Source organism: Oenanthe melanoleuca, chromosome 1 (genome assembly GCF_029582105.1).
Source record: "Oenanthe melanoleuca isolate GR-GAL-2019-014 chromosome 1, OMel1.0, whole genome shotgun sequence".
NCBI classification, from domain to species: Eukaryota; Metazoa; Chordata; class Aves; order Passeriformes; family Muscicapidae; genus Oenanthe; species Oenanthe melanoleuca.
In genome coordinates this window covers 100803752-100826097 of record NC_079333.1, presented here as the reverse complement: position 1 = coordinate 100826097, position 22346 = coordinate 100803752, and the positions used below count along the sequence as shown (strand labels likewise).

The 22346-nt window shown below is 35.0% G+C and overlaps 1 protein-coding gene across 1 annotated transcript in view; it reads right to left on the bottom strand.

Moving 5' to 3' along the window:
- The window catches only part of IL1RAPL1 (interleukin 1 receptor accessory protein like 1), a 669427-nt gene that overhangs the window by 250744 nt on the left and 396337 nt on the right, over positions 1 to 22346 (bottom strand). The window contains exons 4-5 of the mRNA XM_056502208.1: positions 8872 to 9058; positions 7648 to 7801 (exon numbers count right to left, since the gene is read on the bottom strand). Of these exons, the coding sequence (XP_056358183.1) occupies positions 7648 to 7801; positions 8872 to 9058 (341 nt within the window). The remainder of the gene's footprint in view (positions 1 to 7647; positions 7802 to 8871; positions 9059 to 22346) is intronic.

The following is a 22346-nucleotide window of genomic DNA, read 5'->3' as shown; positions in this document are numbered from 1 at the left end:
AAAGCAAAAGGAAGAACTGCATTAAAGAAATGGAAAAATGTCATTGCTGGTTCCAATTTCTTTTTCATGTTCAAACAATTATTGTGTGTTATCACATTCATACCGAAAAAAGAAAAGCTGGTGAAATTGTTTTCCTATATTAAACTCTAACATAGATAAGTAAAGCATCAGAAGTTAAATTATTATACATTTTTAATTCAGTAATTTCTATTCCCTTTAACATATCTTTAATTTTTAAACTTTTCAGATAAAGTACCCTGGAGTGCAGAGTTATTTGTCTTGACTGCTGAGTTGCAGCTCTGTATTATTTCCAATAGGTCAGTAGGTGTTTTTACCAAAATTTATTTCAGTAAGGACTGAAAGAAACTGTTTACCAAAGAGAGTAAACTGGGAGGAATTACAGTTTGAGACAGATTCAGAATTAAAATCTGTACTTCATGGTCATGTAGAAATAGATGGCCAGGATATCCCTTATTATTATGATTTAAAAAAAAAAAAAAAAAATCATCCCTTGTTCATCTCTTCATCCTATTTTGGAGGGTCACTATGCAGCTACCATGCATTTTGCCTGTTACTAAAGCATGAAGAAAGAATATTTTAATTATTCTCAGGGAACTGAAAGAAATTGCATGACAGTATAACCAATAAAACATCAAGTAGATTTACAGAGCTAAAATTTTTAAAAACTGATTTCAATGTTTAAAATTAACATCAGGTCTGATCTTTCAAAACCAGAAAGTCAAAAGATGAAATATTGACTCTTTAAGTCAATGGTCAAATGGACATTGATCTCAGAGAAACTAACGTTTCAGTCTTGATTCACACTTGTAATAGAATTTGAAGTAAAACTTGTTTCTTAAATTTGACATGCACTATTTTTCTGTTGTTTGCAAACTGTGATATTTTGGGTGGTTAATTAATACTATGAGACAACAGTATGAAAAAGTCTTTTTTTGTTTTTTTCTTCCAGGTCATTGAAGGGAAAATGACAATATTTCTGAGGAGGTCAATAGTCTAAAAGAAGTTGCTCTTTTAATATAGTGGAACATAGATACCTTCTAAATGACTTTGAGGCTATTATTTACATGTCCCCATGTGATATTGCTGCAGTTAAAATGAGGTGTCTTTGCTTTTCTTCTGTAAACAAAAATTTTCTGCTTTTAAAACAATTGCAATGATTTCAGGCACATGTATTGTCTGGAATTTCTCTCTGAACATATATATTACCAATATAACTTTGCTTAGTAGCTCTGAGTTTAGAATCTGCCAAAGCCATTTGAAAGACACTGAAAGCATTGGAAAAAATTGTCTCCATTTTATAGCTAAATATCCAGTTAGTCTAATTGTGTATAGACTGTTTTTAAGCATGTGTATAGATTGTTTTTAGGACAGGAGCAACACAAGGTCTTTATGCTATTGTACTGGTACATTTTATACTCTGGTTTATTAAAGTACCATCCTGGAAGACTCCACTGTACATATAAATTATCTGAAGCAGTACAAAAAAAGCTTTGGAAATGACAAATGCACAGTTAGGACAGTATTGGTGGATTTAACATACTCTGGGGGAACGTAAAAGTAAAATGAAGTCTTCTGATTCCGCAGCAATATCACTAAACATTAGCATTCAATGTAATTTATCTACTTTTTAAAAGGTTGTTTAATAAGCATCTTGGGTGCCTTAACAACAGATTTATTTAATTTTGTGAGATGCTATTGAACTACAAGTTTATATGTCTTTTATATCTTTAGTAGTCACCAACACATTTCTGTGATAAACTTTTGCCTGCAAATTCTTTCTCTCTGTAGAATGTAGCTCATCTTAACAACCTCACTACACTAAACTGAAGCAATCATCTTGGTAACAACATCCACTCACATTGTTTTTATTTCAATATTCTCATATGACTCATGAAGAAAGGGAAATTGACTCACACAAATAAACTTCTATTTTGGAAATGTCATTTCCCTATTTTTTTTCCTTCACCTAATGTAAAAAAAAACCAAATTTATTTGGACTTATTACTTTACCTTAGTGTTTAAACTTACAAAGCTAAAATTGAAAAAAACCCCAACAAATTTCAGGAAAAAAAAATCAAGTTTAAAAAGAAATAAGCAAAATTGTTGTAAATTTAATAACAGTATGCACAGTAATTCACTGCACTTCTTGCATAATATCAAATTTATTTAAGTGGAATTCTTCATTTTGATTATGGATGAAGATTTATTCTATTTCTTACCAATTATTGAATCCTCCCCCAGACTTTTACTGTCACTGTATTGTCCAGCAAAAGTCATGACTACATCATCAACAAGTGTCCACAACCTGGAGGACTTTTGGTAAATAACAGAAAAAGAGCAGTATCCTTTACATAAATAGGGCATTGTCCAGAATGATGAAAATATAAACACATCACCCAAAGGGAACAAGTTATTAATCAGGCTTTATTTTAAGGAGAGAAAATTTTCCTTCTAAAGCCCATGGAGTCTGTTCTGTTGAATAAGTTTTGACCACCCTGCTTTGCCTACTTTGAATTACTGTTTAGAGGATCTTCTCTCTGGCCTAACTATGGTAGGAGTAATCTCTAATAATTAAGACTGGTCTTTGTGAGCACCCCAACACAGTATATGACAAAGGAAGAAATGTCAAAGGGTCACCAGCAGCAAGGTTGAAAATTAACCTGGAATTTTTTTCTCCCTTTAATTTTTGCATATCTTCTTTGGCTAAATTGCTGAAGCTGGTTTTCTAATTCATCATTTCAATTTATAACATAGAGTACATGACATCATCTGCACTTCCTTTGAAGTAAAATACAAAAAGCATTGCTCACTGCTGTCTTCATTTAAGGCTGGTTTTTAATAACCCTCTAAATCCATTTACAATAAATGTGTTAAATGAACATTTATAGAGAATATTTTATCAAACATCAACAAAATGTTTTGATTATATATTATTATTATTCAAATACACAAAGAAAATTAATTTAGACCCTTGTTTTTAGGCATATTAAAATGACTGCACTGTAAAAGAAAATCACTCATTTCTAATTTATAAAAAAAGTCAACCCATTCTTTAGCCATAAATTGCTAAACCTACAGGATTTTATGTATTTTAATATGCTAGGTTAGTATTTTGAACATGCTGCTTTCATAATGAGTCTATTGTTTGCTTTATATTTTATTAGTCTTTGCACAGAATAATGGCAAATAGAAGTTCTATCTGAGTATGTTCTGGAATTGAATTAAATTAATGACGAACAAAAGGAATGAACGTCAGCTCTGATAATTATTAGGATCAGCTGAATCAAGGAGTCACTGGGTACTTTAAATATGGTTCATACCTGTCATTAACTTTAGGAACCAAGTAGAGCCTGTGATAAAGCTCTAAATTCTTAGAAAACAACTCTCTTTGTTCTTTAATAATTTTCTCACCTAGAACCTGCTAAAAATGAAGAGGAACATACTTATGGCAGCACTGCTCTGCATTCTGATGAATACTGAATGAGAAAGAGCAGCACACCTGGAAGAAATTGAAGACAAATTTTTTTTGGGAAAAAGATGGTAAAGATTAGGCTAGAACTTTCAAAGTGTGTGTGTGTGTGTGTGTGTGTGTGTGTGTGTGTGTCCCTTTCAGGTTTTTGTTTGTTTGTTTTTAATTCACAATATATGGTTGGTAGCTGTATATAAAAGATCCACATTTTTGAGCTGTAAGGCTAGGTATATAATTTAATCACAAGTATTTATTCATATTATTTTTTTTTTACAGTGATCTTACCAGCTCTAAAAATATATACATACATGTAGTCATTTAAGATTTCCCATTATGCTAATGAAGACTTAATCTATCAGAAAGGAAATGAGACAAAGCTTATTCAACATAACCCAAACTGTAAGCAGCACTGAGAGTTGACTACAGCAGAACTGAATGAGAAAAATGCATATCTTTTTTTTTTGCTTAAAAAAACCCAAAAGATGAAAAAAGTCGTGGGTTGAAGATGGAGAAGAGTAAACTGCCACTTTCAAGATTATTGCAGAAATTTGTTAAACTGAGCAGGCTGAATTTAAATAATAAAAAAATTACCCTGTCTATTTATTATTCCTATAGCTTGATTGCAAACATGCTGGAATCAGTAAATCTAAAATTGTGCTCATTCCAGCAGGAGTCGTTTCCAAGGGAACTTCTCAGGGTCTAATCATTGAATATAGAAAACAAAAGGTATCTGTGAGGAAAGGCTGCAGGATTAAGAATCTACTGATTCCATCTACAAGGTATAAGCTTTTCTTATTTTTGACAGAATGGAAAAAGTATTTTAATATTTAGAACTAAACCAGAATGAGTAATGTTCCAACTGTAAGGGTCTGTTTGCTTTATGACTGTTCATGATGGAGAGCTACATGTTATTGCAGTGGGGACAGGGATATTCTCTCTCAGACACAGGCTGGACTTCATTTGACCTGAAAGAAACCCTTCAGAAGCATAAAGTGTTTACAAATGCCTTGGTATTATAAGTAAAAAAGATTATTAAACCTATTATTTAAATAAAACTAATCTCTGAAGCAAAGTATTTTCGACCCATGTTGTTCACCATGACTGAATTAAAACTATATTTTTCTAATAGGATTCTTTCCCAATACTAAACACATTCTTAATTAATTATGCCAGAGACAGCAGGTATGCCTTAATTAAGATTCCCAATATAAAAGAAAACCTGCTAATCTGAAGTATAAAAGTCTGCAAATGACTTTGTACATTGCAGGACATTTTAGAATGTGTAATTGCATAACCACAAACCAAAAAGCTTACCAATTATGCTTTTTATGTGAATATTTTGATTAGTTACAAGCTAAAATAATCAGCATATAGTTTTTGTTTTGAAAACCAGGGAATTTCTAGGTCCCATCTCAGAACAATAAAGTAATTGATTCAAATCCCTTCGACAATAATATTTTTTCGGTGTGAGATACAGATCTTAAAAAAAAAAATTAAGTCTCTATTAAGATCAAAGAAAGAAACAAACCTCCCCTAAAAAAAAAAAAGAAAAAAAAGTGAGCCATGTTCATACTGCAATGGTGTATTGGAAAGGTGTACCCAGGGAGGCATTGAGTGCTTATAATTTAAGCTAAGAGCAGGCAATTTTTTTTCTCTCATTTTTAAAAAGAAAGGAAATTATCTTTTTCCATGGCTTAGAGGTTTTCAGCTGCTATACTTAGATGAGATGGATACTACCTATTAAGTGAGTTTGGTCTTTTTCAAAATGCATGAATTCCCTTCTTATTTTTCAACTGTAATGATAAATCAGAATAAGAGCCATTCCATGTTTCTCTATGAGACACTCAGATATGTAAGGTGTAAAGCATAGGAGTTATAATAACAAGAATATACAACACCAATATTGAAAAAAACGTTTATAATTACACCCATAGTTAATAGTCTGTAAGAGCAGCAGGTTTCCCTAAAGGAGACAGCAATTCTGACAAAATGCATTAAGTGGGAAAAAGAAGGGAATCCCTCAGTGGTGACTGTCCAGAACTGCCCAGACAGGGAGGTGGTGAGGAACAGGTGTAACAAAAATCAGTACTGTGAGTAAATCTCTCTGCTTGTTCTGTTTATTCACACAATTTAAAGATAATATGAAGACTCACAGTACTACTAAAGGAGTTTACTAATTTGGAGCTGTCCTTAAATCTGCTGGGGTTTGCAGAGGTGGAAATTGAATAGTTCCCTCCCTATGAATTCATTCATTTTTAACACATCAAAATCAGCCAAGTTTCTTTCTGTCTCTGTCTAGTTAAACATTAAATACTGAACTCCTACCTACACTATAAGTGATGAATTACATTTTTTTTTAAACTATTCCTACAAATAGTAACATGAATCTGGTTCCAGTGCTTTTTTTCTTTTCTGTCAGACTAAGCCTGTTGAAATATTGCTGTGCAGTGGAGCACTGACCAAAGGGACAGAAGGGATCACTTAGAGATGCACTAAATGTGCACTTTGAAAACTAGGTATCAAATTTTGCAAAAGATAATTCACATTATTTTTAGGATAAATCAAACACTTGAAACTTTCTCTGCTTTCTTTATATCAGAGTCAATCAAAGAGAGTATGTTTGTTGTGAGGTTAATCACTTGACAGTAATTGCCTATCTGTACTAACCAAATAAATCAATGCTATACAACAACAAAGAGATCCTGGTTATTGAGTTTAAATAAATATGATTGATTCCTTGAATCTCCCAAAACAACATAAACAATATGATTTCCAGACACAACCAGCAGCAGAAAATTGCATTCTCTATTTGACTATAATTTCTGTTAATGTGGAGGGAAAATGTGATATAGTGAAAGAGAGAACAAACTTTTCACCATTAAAGGAAACTGTTTCAACTTAATGCTTAACCTAAGTCTGTCACTAGTTGCTGCTGTACCTCAGATTTATACATTAGATACAAAAAAAGAATCAAGTACAACCCACATAATCATTCTGAAAGATTTGTTTCTTGGTTTACTAGATATTTTGAAGGTCCAAGAACTTACACTGCAAGCCTCTTTGTCAACCATAGGGATCTAATTCACCTCTGTTTTGCCAGGAAAATCCTCATTCTGCCTTCTTTTAGGAAATATACCATGAAACTACACAGCATAGAGAGATCATGACATATTCCTGCCTACCAGTGTAATCCTGTAATTGTAAAAGCTCATTTTTTACCTTACATGTATGTTCAGCTGTATGTTTCACATAATTGTAAAATTAGAGGTCTGGTCAATGGACCATTCTTCACATTATATTGCTGCTGTGCACGTTACTATTAGAGTGTATATTTTGTTTTCATTGATAATGGATTTTAAATATTGATATGGCAGCTTTAAAAGCAACTTATATTAAATGCATCTTATGCAATTGCTGTTTGCTGAATTATAGAGTTTATTCATGTTGCATAATTACTGTGTGGAACTTAACACTTCAAAACGCTTTCGAAGCCAAGACTAAATGGATTAAAAAATAAACAGACTAATATAAAATAGATTAATTGGCAACCACAGTGCATGACAGATCAGGAAGTTCTTGAACTATAAACTAGAGAAAGTGGGGAGAGAATAACAGAGGGAAAATGCTCCTGTCCCACATAATGTGCTGTTCAAGCACCTGTCACAGGCTTGAAATGGCCTCACTGGGATAGAGCTCCTGCTCTTGGGTTGTGGCTACAGCTGTTCTCATGTCCAAAGACTTGTATTGTGGAGTTATTGCTACACCTATTTCTATGTCCCAAGTAATTTAATCACATGACAGAGTGTGATAGACATAATGACTTTTTGTTTTCTGGAAGAGGTCATGCTTTCTGAATTTACCTGTTCCTTCACCACACTTTCCACTCAAAAAATACAACAAACAAACAAACAAAAAAAACCCACAAAAAACCTGCCCACAAGCTTACAAAACTGTACAAAACTCAGACTTGTCAAGGTGTCACAGATACCACTGTGAAGTATTGAGGACAGTTTTAATGTATCTACTGTTCATACCATCCATACCTAGGCACATAGCAATGTGCTCAAATTTTATGGCTCAAAAACACACAACTTGAACCAAAATATTCGGTGGAGATTTTTTTCTAAATATAAGAGTTAGAAAGAGCCTGTAATTACCTGTAACTGTCAACTCCGTGGTTCTTCTGACAACAAAGAATCCATATTTTAGCTCACAAGTGTAATTTCCAATGTCATCCTCTCTAACTTCCCGAATGACAAGAGTGTCCTTTTTAAACACAATACTGGATCTCCACGTCTTTGACTTGCATTCCTGTTTAAAGAGAATATAAAACTTCAGGGATTTTGCTCTTACACTTAAAATGGACCACTGTGGACAATGCTGCCCAAAGTCAAGGTGGCTAGGCAAGAGCCCAGGTTAGTTATAAATGTATAAAAACTAAATATGTAAAAATTCAGTCTATAGAGATGTTGGTTAAAACTAATTTTGTCACCTGATCTGATATTCATGCCTCTGGCTAGAAAAGGGAGTTGATTCCTTTGGTGATTTTTTTCTGACATTAATTTGCTCAGTGGTTCGTATTTAATTTACTTATTTAGCATTACACTTATGTCTGCAATCTATGACTTTTATATTACCAGCAGCTCAGGCTCAGGTGATATGTTTTTTAAATTCAATTAAAAAAAAAAAATAAAAAATGTAGAGAAACAGAAGAAAATGAGGAGAAATAAGATGCTATATATCTCTTTCTAAAACCACCGTAGAATCAAATCTCTCTCTATGTAAAAAAGGTGCATCCTTGATCTATAAAAGTATTTTATTACAGACACAAAATCCAAGATGAGAATAAGCAAGTAGCTGGCTATATTTCTCCTATGTTAAATATGCTATCAGTCAATTTGGACATTATCTTTCCAGGCCACAAAATTTTACTTTTTATGTAGCACAGTCTTGTATACCATAAATAATTCTACTGCACTGCCCATAGGCCACACTACTTGCAAGAACTTGGCCCTTGAGTAATGATCTAGAAATAATTACCCAATATTAAAATAAGGTTATTGATAAAAACAATGAAATTATATTTGCAAATATAACCTTGAGTATACATGTAGAAACTGAAGTTTTGGTAGTATTTGCTGAATTTTATCCTGAAAAATTAAGCTGTTTATTCAGGTAAAGCATATGTAAATATTTCATACAGTTTACTAAAGGAAGCATTTGATTTTCTCAATTAGTTCATTTTTTTCTACCATTGGTTCTGTTGTCTTTTCTAAACAGAATTAAAAGCTACCCAAGCTTCATAAAATATTTAGATCAAGAGAACTGTAAGAACATTGCATAATATATATTTGAAAGTATAAATCTCTTGAATTCCTTACCTTATACCACAGAATTTCAGGCTCCCTAAATGGAAATAAAAAATCCTCAATTTCAGGACATGAGATTTCCTTGCTTTTGCTAAGTTCAGCTTTTTCAAAATATTTCATCTTTGAATTGTAGCAGAGTCCAGTGTCATTTTCACCCACCGTCAGCGAAATGGAAACTTTCATACAGTAAGTTGAGTTTCTGTAATGTAACAAAAATAGAAAGAAAAGTCTAATAAATTGGAACTTGAGCAACACACCAAGAGCCACCTATTCATCAGTGCTGAGTATGCCTTAAACTGGAAGTGGGAACATTTTACAGAAGTTAATTAAAAAGAATCTTGTGATTGATTATAGAATGAAGGACGTTTCAACCTCAGGCACTGCCAGACTGGTGACCATAGCCTTCAATGCCTGTGCTGCCAGGACAAAATGTTCTGCATCACCTACAGACCTCAGGAGCTTGTGCTCTCTCTGGAAACTTGTTACTACATCTGCTGCTGGATGTTGATACGTGAGTCAGCCACAGACCAGGGAACTTTGTCTGCCTTCCCACATTCCACTATGAGGTTCAATCAGGCAAAAAGACAAAACTGTTGGAATTTTTTTTTTTTTAATTTGTGATTCCAGGTGGGGAGCAAATGAGAGTATAAAGCTGAGTACTCCCCAGGAACACACTGTGACAGGGTAAGATTTCTCTCCTACTGTTCTGTAAATGCATTTTACCCCTGGCCTGCTGACAGAGGATCCTGCAGAGCACTGAGGAAACATTCACCTCCTTATCACCACTCTCATCCTCTATGAGCTGATTGCTTATTTAAAAAGGAATTGTGTGTATCAGACATGGCAGAATCTCAAAGATCAATTTCTTAACACCTGTTTCCTTTTTCTGTTCAGTAAGAGGGGATAGAAATACTTAAGGATAAAGAATAAGAAAACTTAATTCAAAGAACTCTAGAGTCCAATTTTCTACAGAAAATGCAACCCTGTAAGTAACTTTTAAATTAGAGAATAGTCTTAGAAATGTAAATTTTTGAACAGAATGATCCTTAACTGTTGATCTAATTAATGGACTCGTAAGGAAAACAAACACAATATTATTTCCTTATAATGAAGAAGTAAGTATAATTTGTTACCATGTTTGAGAATCTGGCTGTATAATGCAAATAAAGTTGTTTAAGCTTTATGCAAACCAAAGAAAAGACCCACTGAATATGGATCACTCTTGCTGCATTTAAGCTGGTAAAGAGCCAATTCCCATTCTCACCTCTACATGCAATTGAAAATTACTCACTTTTTAAAGAATACATTTTCACTAGTGTAAATTATTTCTTCATTAAGTAGTTACTTGGAATATTTTATTTATCTGTTTATTGTTGAAAATATTATAAAAAGTCACTTAATTCTGTTTTCCAGATTGGTAAAATGCTTTTTCTTTGTTCTTGGAAGACTCATCCTTGGAGACAGGTCCTGAACAATTCATCAAACTCAGGTTGAAGAGCAAACTAGCCATATGAGTGTCCTGTTATTGGATGTCAGGGAGCAGTGTACAGGGAGCTGTTTGGCTATACAATTTTCACATTTAAATATTCTCTTTCATTCCATCCTGTGTGCTTAAGCATCACGTTTTCTTCATGTTACTGAATCTCATTATTTAAATATTTCTAGAAGGGCATGGCAGGGAAAAATAAAGGAGGACATTTTACTGTCTTCCCAGTCTTTGAAGAAGCAAGGTTAGTAAAATTTTTGCATAGGCATCCTTCAGTATTTGGAGTGAATTTTGCAAAAATTATGAATAAATGTTTTGATGTGCTAAAGAACTCTGTTCTGCAACAGTGACAATGTCAATTGCCAGAGACAGAATTTTGTCTGAGGCACATCCAAGTTTCCATCGCAACAGCAGATCCTCTAGCAGATGCAACTAGGGCTTCCTGCTCCATAAGAGAAGCATTTTGGAAATATTTCAGAATGTTTAAATTCATTGTTTGAAGTGGATCTTTCTAAATTGTCAGATACAAGGTACTGAAAAATTTTGGGTGCATTTTTATCTGCTGAGTTCCCTAAAAGAATTTTCTTTTAAAAGCTCAAAGTATTATCAACAAACCCTACAGTTCCAGATGCCCACTGGTGACACAGACTCCCTTATTTCAATTTTAAATACTAGCTGTGCTATCAATCTGACTCATCTCATGCTCTGTGTCAGAAACCAAGGCTGTAGGGATGAAACAAAAGGAGGCAGGTACAGAAGGCAGAGCAACACAAACAGTATGAGGTAAGAAAATCAAGATAATGGGTTCACAGTACAGAAAGAGAGAAAGAAAATTAAATAGTCCCCAGGTAGGAAGGAGGAAAAAGAAGGAGAAAGAGGGGGTGAGGCTAGAGCATGAAGGGTATATTAGATGTAAAACCTCTGAGGCAACAGAAAATGTAGCAGGCAGAAGAGCTGTCTGGAGTATGCACAAACTGCAGAGGGTAAAAATGCTCATGTGCTAGAAGTAAGAAAGTTTTCCATATGTCTCTTACTAGAGGGACCAGATAAGAAACAAATAAAACAAGCAAAAAAAAACCCCCCAAAAAAAAACAAAAAACCAAAAACATAAACAACCTATGACATGAGTTTAAGGGATTTTAAAAGCTGGCATCAGCTAAACTATGCTTTAACTCACTTATCACATGATCTTTGGGGCATTTCTTTTGTTTGCTTGTTTGCCTTTTTTATTCCTGAACATGGTGATAAGAAGAGGTGTTAAATTATCAAATTAATTTTTTCCTAATCTACCAGTCACAAATATTCACAAGTATAAAATTAGCTAGAACCTTTATATACATATAAATGAGGGTTTTCAATTTCATCTGTTATTCAATAGATTTTCAAGTGCTAAGATGAGATCTAAAAGAACAAAATACAAAACCAGGAAGATAAAAGCTGTTTTGTATTTTTTATTTAAGAGAAAAAAAACATTTAAATCAAATTTATCTTAAAGTTAAATGAACAGGTAACTTTTTAGAGAGGAAAGGAGAAGAGGAGACACAAGGAGGAAAGGAGACAAGAGAACACAGACAGACCAAGAATAGCTTCTCTAAACTTTAGCTTTTGCAATATTCCCATCTACATTTAAAAGAGTTGCTTTGAAAATTAAGCACTTAAAGCAAGGTTTCTTTATAAATACATCTCTAAAATGAGCTAGATGGGTTTATCAACAAAACTCTGCTTTTTTCACAGAAAAAGACCTCTGGTAATTGTCAGTCTCCAGCCTCACCAGAGAGAGCTCAGTGATGGATTTCTACTGTGCAGGCAGCATCCCTCCTCATCCCTATTCATGACAGAAGGGAAAGTGGGACTCTTCCTGTTACTTGTCCACTCTGGTGCTTTGCCATTTTGTTGTTTACCAGGGTAAACAAACTGGAGAGCAAACAGGAAGTCAGGAAATCTCTCTTATGCTTCTCCTCATCACACACAGTTGGAAAATAACTTTACTTCCTACTGAGTTGGAAAAGTAACTTTATTTCCAACTCCTTCAAGACTGGACATTTAAAAGAAAGACAGAGAAAAATCTTTTCTTTGCAGTTTTATTTTAAATTTTAAGATGCGAACTGAGCCACTGCGTCCACATCCACTTTCTATAAATGGTCCACCACATTTCTGGGACAAACTTTTGTTGACTTCATTAATTAGTTTTTTCATGATTTTGCAGACACAATTTTGTCCTTTCTCAGTCCAAGTAACTTCTGTTACAGTTATTTGGATGGCTGAAAGCTGGAGAGAAAAGAATTCATTCAAGACAGAAACAAAAACACGTTATTGATAATCTACTCGTGCTCTTGGCCCGTGACTCCAAAGGCTCTTTGTGAGCTTTTAACTTTCACACAAAAATTTTTAAAGCCTCTACATAGCAGCAGGGTTTTTTGAGGACACTCCTGAGGCCTTGGCACAGGGTGAGGGAGGAAGGCCAGGACAATTCCTGTGCACTGAGGTCCCCTTGGGGGTCTGGTGGCCCCAGCAGGTCACTGCCCCCCCAGTGGCTTCTGGAGCATTCATTCAGGACAGCAGTGCACAAACTTTTTTTGCAGGATTCCCTTTTATTAGATTTGGGTTTTGTTTGTTATTTGGTTTTGTGGTTGTTTGTTTTTTGTTTTTTTTTTTCCCCCCAGGCTCTGGAATGTCTGACTCCCACACTCGCTGGTTCTGATATCTGAAATCACAGATTGCCTTTTCCACAAAGCTTCCAACAGAGCTGCAAGTGCTGGGACAGTGCAGCAGGTATGGGGAAAACAGAAGAAAAGTGCAGGGAGATGGACAGAAGCCAGCTGGAATTTTCCTCTGTGCCTTAGAAATTATCTCCTGCTTCCATACCCTGGGGGGCCAACCCAGTTTGGAAACTGCTTTTGACCTCAATTGAATTACATAAGCACTGATTTCTTCCCTCAAGGGTCACCTAATTATGTGCATGATACTATGGAATAACCCAGTGCACACGAGCCCCCAGGACTATTTGAATATCAATACTCTACAAGACACTTGTTTCAATAGGTTTGAATTAGACACACCAGAAAATATTGCTTGGTTTTAATGCCTGTTTCCATCCTTGGAAGCCAAACCTTCACATATTATCTTTTTCTGACACAAGTGGTACACACTGCCATCCTGAGTTTCCCCATCACTCCACCTGTCAAAAGAGAATGTCAAAATGCAAAATCTAACTGCATTAAAATAATACTTTCCTTTCATAAGAGGGAGATAGCGACTGATGTGAAAGGTCTTTTATTGATGTCCTGAACAATAAAAATTAAATAAAAATCAGCCTTTACAAAGGGAATTTAATTTTATCATCCTTATAATACCCTAAAGTTTATTTTTTGGATAAACTAGGAAAAAAATGTGTAAATTTTTATGTCACTGAATTTTCTGTATTCCATCTCTCTTTTTGAAAATCAAAGTGAAACTTCAATCTGATATTGATTTCTACATTTTAATAAAACTTCACTTTCTTAGTACAAAATACTTGAACAAAATTATGGCAATAACCTTAATTATGAACTTGTACTGGAAATTACATGGAAGACAAAATTACATAAAATTAACTAATTTCCTTATGAAACATTTTCTTTCACATTAAAGCTTCCTTTCAGATACATTAAAAGAAAAAACTCCACAATCTGACTGTACAGATATGCAAAAATATTCCTATAATGTAACTCTGTCTGCACTCTTGCAGTATATGAATATCAATCTAAATAAATTTTATTGGAAGTTAAAGATTTCTTACAGAGAATATGTGTCTATATGTCTATACATACGTGTCTATAAACCAGTAATATGTTAATGCTGGGGATTCCAATAATTGCAAAACTTATACTAGAGGTATGTGATTCAAGAAAGTTACTATATAAAAATTTTAAAAGCATAATAATAGTATACCTACATGTTATTTAGTATGAAAAATTTTCAATTTAAAAAATAACTTTCTATAAAAATATTTGGTATCAGAAATTCAGAGAATAGCACTTATGGATTGCAGGTAAAAATGTTAAAAGGTAGTTAAAAAGGATAGTAATATATCAAAAAAGCATTGTACTGGACAGGGCATATAGGATGAGTAAAATATGGGTTGCCACTAGTCTGAATTTAATTGCACATTTGATATTTTAGTGCTAGTTACAAATTAATGCTAAATTAGCTACTCATTTCAGTAAGGCTTTCCAGGATCATTAGTGAAGAAATTTTGGGCCAGTGAGTCATAAAGTGCTAGAATGGAGATGTGTCAGAATGATACTAAACGTTTTCACTGCAGCAGATCAATCTATATTCCCAGAGGAGACAGAAGTATGAAGAGCTGTGCAAAAGTGTACCCTTACAGATGAAAATCCCCTTAGCTTTCAACAAACTGCAGTAGGGAGATAATGCCACAGCATGAAATGCCTCTAGCTATACTATGTCCTCATAATCAGGACACGATGGCACTTGCTTTTTCTTGGGAACCAATGATCCTGAAGAAGAGTAATTTTTATACCCTTACCCTTACGTACTTGGCACCATATGTCAGAATAGCAGAAATGCTTCTTTCAAAAATTACAAGCTAATAGAGTTGTATTATTCCCACCCATTTCTTTCATTTATAGATTCACAGAATCACAAAATGTTAGAGATCAGAAGGAAACAAGAATATGATCTTGTCCAATGCCCATGACCAAGGAGAGACACTTAGATCTGTTTGCCCAGGAGCATATTCAGACCACTTTTGAATATTGCCAAGGATAGAGACTCCACAACCTTCCTGGGCAACCTGTGCCAGGGTTCAGTCGCCCTCATGGTGGGAAGTGTTTCCTGATGTTCAAATGGAATATTCTGTGTTCCAGTTTGTGCCCATTGCCTCTGGTCCTGTCACCAGGCAGCACTGAAAAGAGCCTGGCTCCATCCTGTTGGCATCCTCTCTACAGAAATGTGTATCTGTCAGTGAGATTCTCCTGTCCCTGCTCCAGGGTGAAGAGTCCCAGCCCTCTCAGCCTGTGCTCACAGCAGAGATACTCCAGCTCCTTCATCACCTTCACTCTTCTTCACTGGACTCTCTCCATGTTTCTCTTGCACCAAGTGTCCAGCAGGACTGGACACTGTGCTCCTGTCTCACCACTGCTGAGTAAAGAGGAAGGGCCACCTCCCTTGGTGTGCTGGCAATACTTTGCCTAATGCAGTACAGCTCATTATTCACCTTTTCTTTTGCTGCAGGGGCACATTGCTGATTCATGTTCAACTTGGCTTTCACCAGAACCCCCAAATCCTCTTCTTCAAAGTTGCATATATTTTTGTTCATGGAACTTCAGTTTTCTCAGGTGGCTTTTCACTCACAGGGGATGGAGGGGAACCATTAAACAAAAAACAAAAACAAAACAAAAACAAACAAACAAACAAACAAAACAAAACAAAACAAAACAAAAAAAAAAAACAAAAGACAAGACAAAACAAAACGAAATTAAAAAAAAAAAAACCAAAAAAAAAAAAAAAAAAAAAAACCAAAAAAAAAAAAAATTTTCCAGGTATTATATAAAAAAGGACAGAAAAAAAAATAGGTTTGGCATGAGAATGACTAGAAAAAATGCAGACTTTTTGTAGGTAGAGGTCCTTAAAATTATGTCTATTGTATGGTGTACCAGAGCCTGCTCCAGCAGCTGTGCTTCTGTGTTCAGGAACAATTGAGTGTTACTGCATCCTGATGACTCAGAAGGTCAGTAAATACTGGAATGTCTTTATGACCAAATCATCCATTTTGCAAATGCAACTGGCCTTCTTTTATAGCACTAAAACTGAAAACATTGAAAATGCAGTGCTGCTAAATGGCTTCTCCCTTGCTCCCTCCCTGGCTTAAAGAACTCACACAGTTCTCAGATAAAGACAGACCCTGTCATTCAGTCTCAAATGCTAAGTTAATTCTGTTCAGCTGTCAAGCAGATGCATAACGAATATCCCAGGAAGGTATCTGTCTTGTTTCTGAATGATTAGATATTTATCTGTTGCTAACTCTGCATGAGTGTGTTATTTTCTGAAAAGTTACTCATTAATGGTAGATATGGACAGAGATATCTGACAATTACAACATTTATTATAGATATTAGAAGAAAGACATTTGCACATTAATAAGATTCCCTTGAAAATCTCTCCATAACTCTTTCCCATATATGCCCAGTAAAAATGGGAATACATTAAAAAATCATCACATTTATTAGGTTCAAGGTTTCCTAGCATACTGATGACACTTCTCCAGACCGCTGAAAATTCTCCAACTAGATGTGATAAGTCTGAATTTAAAAACCTAAATAAATCCTAGAATTATGACTTCTACATTTATTTAAAGAACCCAAAAAACCAAAGAAACAAAAAAAAATAAACCACTCCCCTTGCAAAAAAACCCAAACACCCTCCTTAAAAATCCCCAACCCCTTCAGTTTTATTTATACTTGTTTTACACCTACTTTCCTAAGAAGAAACAATTCAGATAAAAGGAAGATAATAGTATGACATCTCAGCAGAAAAGTCAGTATTTGGAAAAGCTCTTATTGCTGCTACTAAAGCAGAAATTTAGAAATGTGCAAGAATTTTTATGAAATTTATACTGCTGAAGACCTCAAAGCAAGTTCTGAATTTTCCAAAGGCGATGGAATTTGAAGTAACAAATCAATAAAGAAAGGGAAATAACAAAATTTGGATTTGTCCTTCCTTTGAGGACCATGAAGGACACAGGAAACTTGGCTTTTAACCATTTTTGACTGTGTTCATACGAACAGCTTTACCTCAAAATACTTTCCAAAATTGCCTCAGCGCGATCTGTAACGATGTAATAAATATTTTTATTTCACTCTAACTTTAAGCTCTAAAATGTGATCCTGATACCCTTCAGGCTGTAGCTGAAGATCAGGAATATGGAAGTTCAGGCAATATAAACCAGTATTTGCACTATGTTCCTATCAAAGGCATCCCTGAAGACAAACATGAGCAAGCAAAGTCTTCCACCCACCCGTGCTACCAGCTCTGCCCAGTGTTGAAAGTGTTCTCAGTTCAGCCTCCAGAGCTTCTATCCAGTTTGCATTTCTGCCCTTAAGAGTGCTAAACACCATCTTTATGTCCATACAGTCAAGGGAAATTGTAGAAAAACAATAATCTTTACAGGGAACAAAAAAAAACTCAGTGAGCCATTTTAGGTAAACATTATTTGATGATTTTTGGAAATATTTCATTGAAGAGGCTGGGACAGCCAGAGGGACACACTCTTTGTTATAAGATTTTCAAAGCATGAGTCGTGACCCATGCTAAAGAATTATTAATTCCTTTCTTCTACAGAATCCCCAAATAAATTATTTCATGTTTTCCTCAGCATAAAACCAATACCTGTGGACCTTAAATCACTCCTAATGTTACATTTCTATCTCCAGTGTCTGATCCAAAGTACAACACAACACATTTGAGAATTCAGAAGAGACTCAAGTTTCAAGTATATGAAATTATACTGTTATTTGTCCCATATAATTATCTACCACCAAGGCAAACAACTCTGATGTGACAAATGAAAAGGTTTCAGAAGCACTGGCTGCCCAAACAAACAGCATGTGAGGATAAGGCACAGGCAGGTGCCAGACACTATAGTTATACATTTTCATTTCTTGATTTAGTTTTCAAGCTTGCTGCTACATGTCATCCTCAGAAGCATGAATCACCCAGAGCATCCAGACATGAAAATCCAAAGTCATATGAACAGCAGCAATATGAATGTATGAGAGCATTTCTACTCAGAAGCTTTGAATAATTTCACCTAAATCAAGTGTGCTTGTGTAAGCTATTTTCATTTCACAAAAATGAAGTTTGCTTTACACATTTTAATTGATACCTCAAAAATAAAAGATAAACTGAACAATATTTTTTTTTTTCAGATAACTGAAAGTCACTTCCTTTTTAGTTGCACCACAATGCAACATTTATATGCCAGAGTCTTTATACACCACCTTTAAGCACACATGCAGGAGGGACAGCAGCAGACACCTCTTTCTCAGACATTTTTTCTTGGTGGTGGACTCAAAGAATAGTCCACTTCATTTGTCAGAAATGCAGGATCTCCACTTTGGCTTGTCTGGCTGCCTCCTCCTGTAGCAGGACACAGCTTCCAGCTGGGCTGGTGCTGCCAGCCTAATCATCTGCTGTTCTTTGTCACCTAGCTTCACCCACAAATACCCCACTATCTAAATATAGGAATAGCTGTATAAAAATTTTCAATTCCATTTATAAATACACTTTGGCTCAAAACACTGCCACCATTTTTACAATAGGTAGAGAATGAATGAATATATAAACTATTTATGAGTAGAAAACATAACCTAGTTTGTCATTTATGTACCACATTTTCTTTCTATTTTTGTTTCTGCAATCTATTTCAGTCTTTTTTTTTTTTTTTTAATCATATGGGGAAAGAACAAAGAGAACCTGTGAATTCCTGTATTGATTAAACACTTTGCCACGTTTTTCATGGATGAATTAATATCCATTTGCAAGTATTTTAATATTCAGGGCAACTTGAATTAAATAGCTATTTTCTTGACATTTGTTCAGCAACATGACTTCTGCTTGTGCTCTTGGTGTCTCTGTTAGAGCCAGGTGAATCTAGCAGCCAGAGGGATGAGGAGAGGCTGCATCTCCAGGTTCATCCAGCAGCTGGGCTAAGCTCAGGCAGCCAACACGTGGGCACACACATGAGCTCACAGGGCTGCTCACACAGACACCCAGTGCTTGCTGGAATAATGCACTGCAGAGCTGACCCAGCCAGTGCCTCCCCTCCAGCTGCTCAGGTTGAATCAGCTAGTGGAATTCACACAAACACTCAGTGTGGTGCTCCCAGCCTGGCTTTAGCCTCTCATCCCAGGACCACTGCCTGCCCCAGCTGCTGGCACACGAGGTTTGCAGTCCCCACCAGCTGCTGTCCCCAGACAATTCACCCTGCTCAGTGCAGGGCCAGCCCAAAGCTCACTAGCCTGCACCAACACTGCACAGTGCAGGGAACACACCCACATGGAGGGCTGCCTTTAATGAGGAGATGGGATATATTATATAGCTCAAACTAGAGTACCTACCATCAGCATCTTTACACTGAACTCCTCTTCTACTGTCCTCTCACCTTTTATATTCTACTCCATTTCCTTCCTGCACATTACTCTCTGTACCTCTGGTCCTCCACTTAAAAAAGATTCATGCTCAAAATCACTTCAAAAGATCATTCAGCAATATTTTATACATAAACAAAAAATGCTTTTCCTCCCTGAATCCCATAGGAAACCCCACATGCTCTTCAGTCCAAAAGCCTTTCCAGTAGGGAACATCTCCAAGTGATTGTGTGGTTTTCTGCTTACAGGTTGTGGGGATTTGTTACCTATCTCTGCTTCCCTAACCCCTCATCGAGCCTTTGTGTTTCCCACAATCATTTGGGCACTAGAGTGTGACTAACTTGGCACTACATGTGGGATAGCAGACAAGGTATCAATATATTCATTTTAAAGCAGAGACCATCAGCCAGTTCTCAGATCATACAGGGTAACATTCTTGACAGGTTATAGATTTCTTCCCAGTGTCCCTTGTTTTCCTAGCTGGGTCTTTCCTTGCCTCTCTCTATAAATGCTCTTTTCTGCTCACTTAGTCACTCTCCTGGCAAAGATCCCATCAGGTTTCTCTCTAAGACTATTTTTTATGAAGCATTCACTGTCCTTTCTTTGCTATTTAATCTAAAGACTTTAAAATCACAGCATGTTGTGGCAAGAGCAGTCAGTTTGTGAGTGTAATCATGGCTACTTTTGAATGTTTCATATTTTGGTAACACTGTTTTCTAATGATTTTTTGAAACTTTTATAATCCAAAGCAAATGCACACGAAATGTCTAATCAGTTTCTGCATCTTCCTAAAAAATTTGAAATACAACTTCTATTTTCCTAAACTTCAGTTTTACAGCAGTATTTCTTCTACCAGATTTTTCTCTGGAGTTTTAATTTCCTTCTACCAACCATTTTTACCCCCATTCTAATATATTTCAACCATGATTTTGTCTACATTATGTAAGCATTATGTTTACATCAGTACATAATTAAATATGAACATATAGACAATGTCCCAATATAACTTCCTTAAATCCTAAATATTCTCAAAAAATTTTTTTTTCCTGTTTTGGTGTTCAAGAAAGAAACAGAAATATTTATCTCCTAAGCTAATCCATTCTGTAGCTACTACAAACAAAAGAAATATAGAATGCTGTCAAAAAGACCAGATAAAATTTCAGGATAGAGTAATTGTAAGTGTCACCAAAATAACTATACTGTGAGGAGGGACTGAAAACACACAAAAATCAGAAAAGCCTTTTTCTTTCTGAGCCACTTAGGAGTTGTTTGTTTTTTAACAGAGCTCGTTATAGGAAATCTTTCATTGTAATTGTGCATCAGCAAAGCTACTCCATAATACTGATGCTTTCTGTATAATTTTTCCCTTTCCTCTATTTTTTTTTGAGGAGAAAAATGACTCATAAATATTTCAGGTTCCAATTTCTGAAACATAAAGAGCAACAGTGAAATGCTGAGGTCTTTAAGAGCACAAACTGTAGTACACCAAGGAAAATATCCAAGGAAAGTGTTTTTTTAAACTGCAAGATATTCATGAGACACAAATGTTTCAAGAAACATGACTTTGAAGCCCTCATATTATATTCTGTTTTCTTCATGTTCAGGCTGAAATTTATGAGATAATCTTGATACTTTTAAAAACAATAGCAGAAGCCCTACAGTCTTCAATTCACTGAGGTACATTTTTCAATTTAATGTTACAATTTCCTGCTCATTGGTGTTAGTGACAATATTGTTATTGTTATTATAAAATATAATATTTGGCCCTCAAGTATTTATTTGCACCTTCTTTACGGGTTCATATTAAATTCAAATTTTCTGTTATTTTGTTAATTTCTTTTCTAAATAGATAATTTTTGAACATCACAAAATACAAATGACTGTAGTACAATTGTTAATCTAATGCATACATGTATGTGCATTGAAGTGCAAATTGCCTCAGAAATGAAAGCTATGCTATCAAAAGTGGAACAAGAAATAGAAGTTTTCTACATTTTATGTATGTTTGAATCAGAAAATTTATTGGCTCATTTCTCCTAAAGTCAAAATACCTTAAACATGTGAGTTTTATGTAGAAGGCCAGAACTCAAAAATGTGTTCAAATACATTGCAGCATAAGGTAAGCATCAATTTTGATGTATGATAGCTCTGATAAGCATCAGAGTTACTCCAGGATCCCTTTAGCATGAAAACAACCCAGTCTATGAATTTGAAAGCAAAATAGTTATAAAACCAGTTGCTTTCACACAGTAAAAGACACTCATAGGAAAATTGTATCAGGATAGATTTCCTGGATTCATATGTGGTTGTTTTAGTTTTTCAGTTATTTCACAATGCATGCTACTGATTATTCTTTCCCAGTAAACAAAGGAATGGCAAAAAAAACATAAAACACCAAAACCAAACTTGCACCTAAAAGTACTTTTAGCACTTGAATCTTATCTGTGACAGCAAGATAAAGTTTCAGTAGAAATAAAATACTTGGTTGCTCCTTATTCATGCTCACACAATGGAGCTAAACCAAACTAGTAGGATGACTTAGTTCCAGAAATTGTGGGGTTTGTGTGTATCTTTCCTTCAGAACATCAGCATACACAATTATTCAAACAAGATGTGTACTTAAAGGAGAAGCCATATCCAGTGGTTATAGTGGCTTAGAAATAATTCAGGCTATGTCACTATTTATAAGATAGTCCCAGAAAGCTCTTAAATTCAGGGGAATGTTCATCCTTTTTAGATTAGTTGTAAGCTGTCATTTCCAGAGAAGCAAGACTGGACACAAAAGCAAGTCTGGTTTGGGAAGATTTTACTTATTTGAGCAGAATTTCTCAATATTTGTGCAAGCTAATACA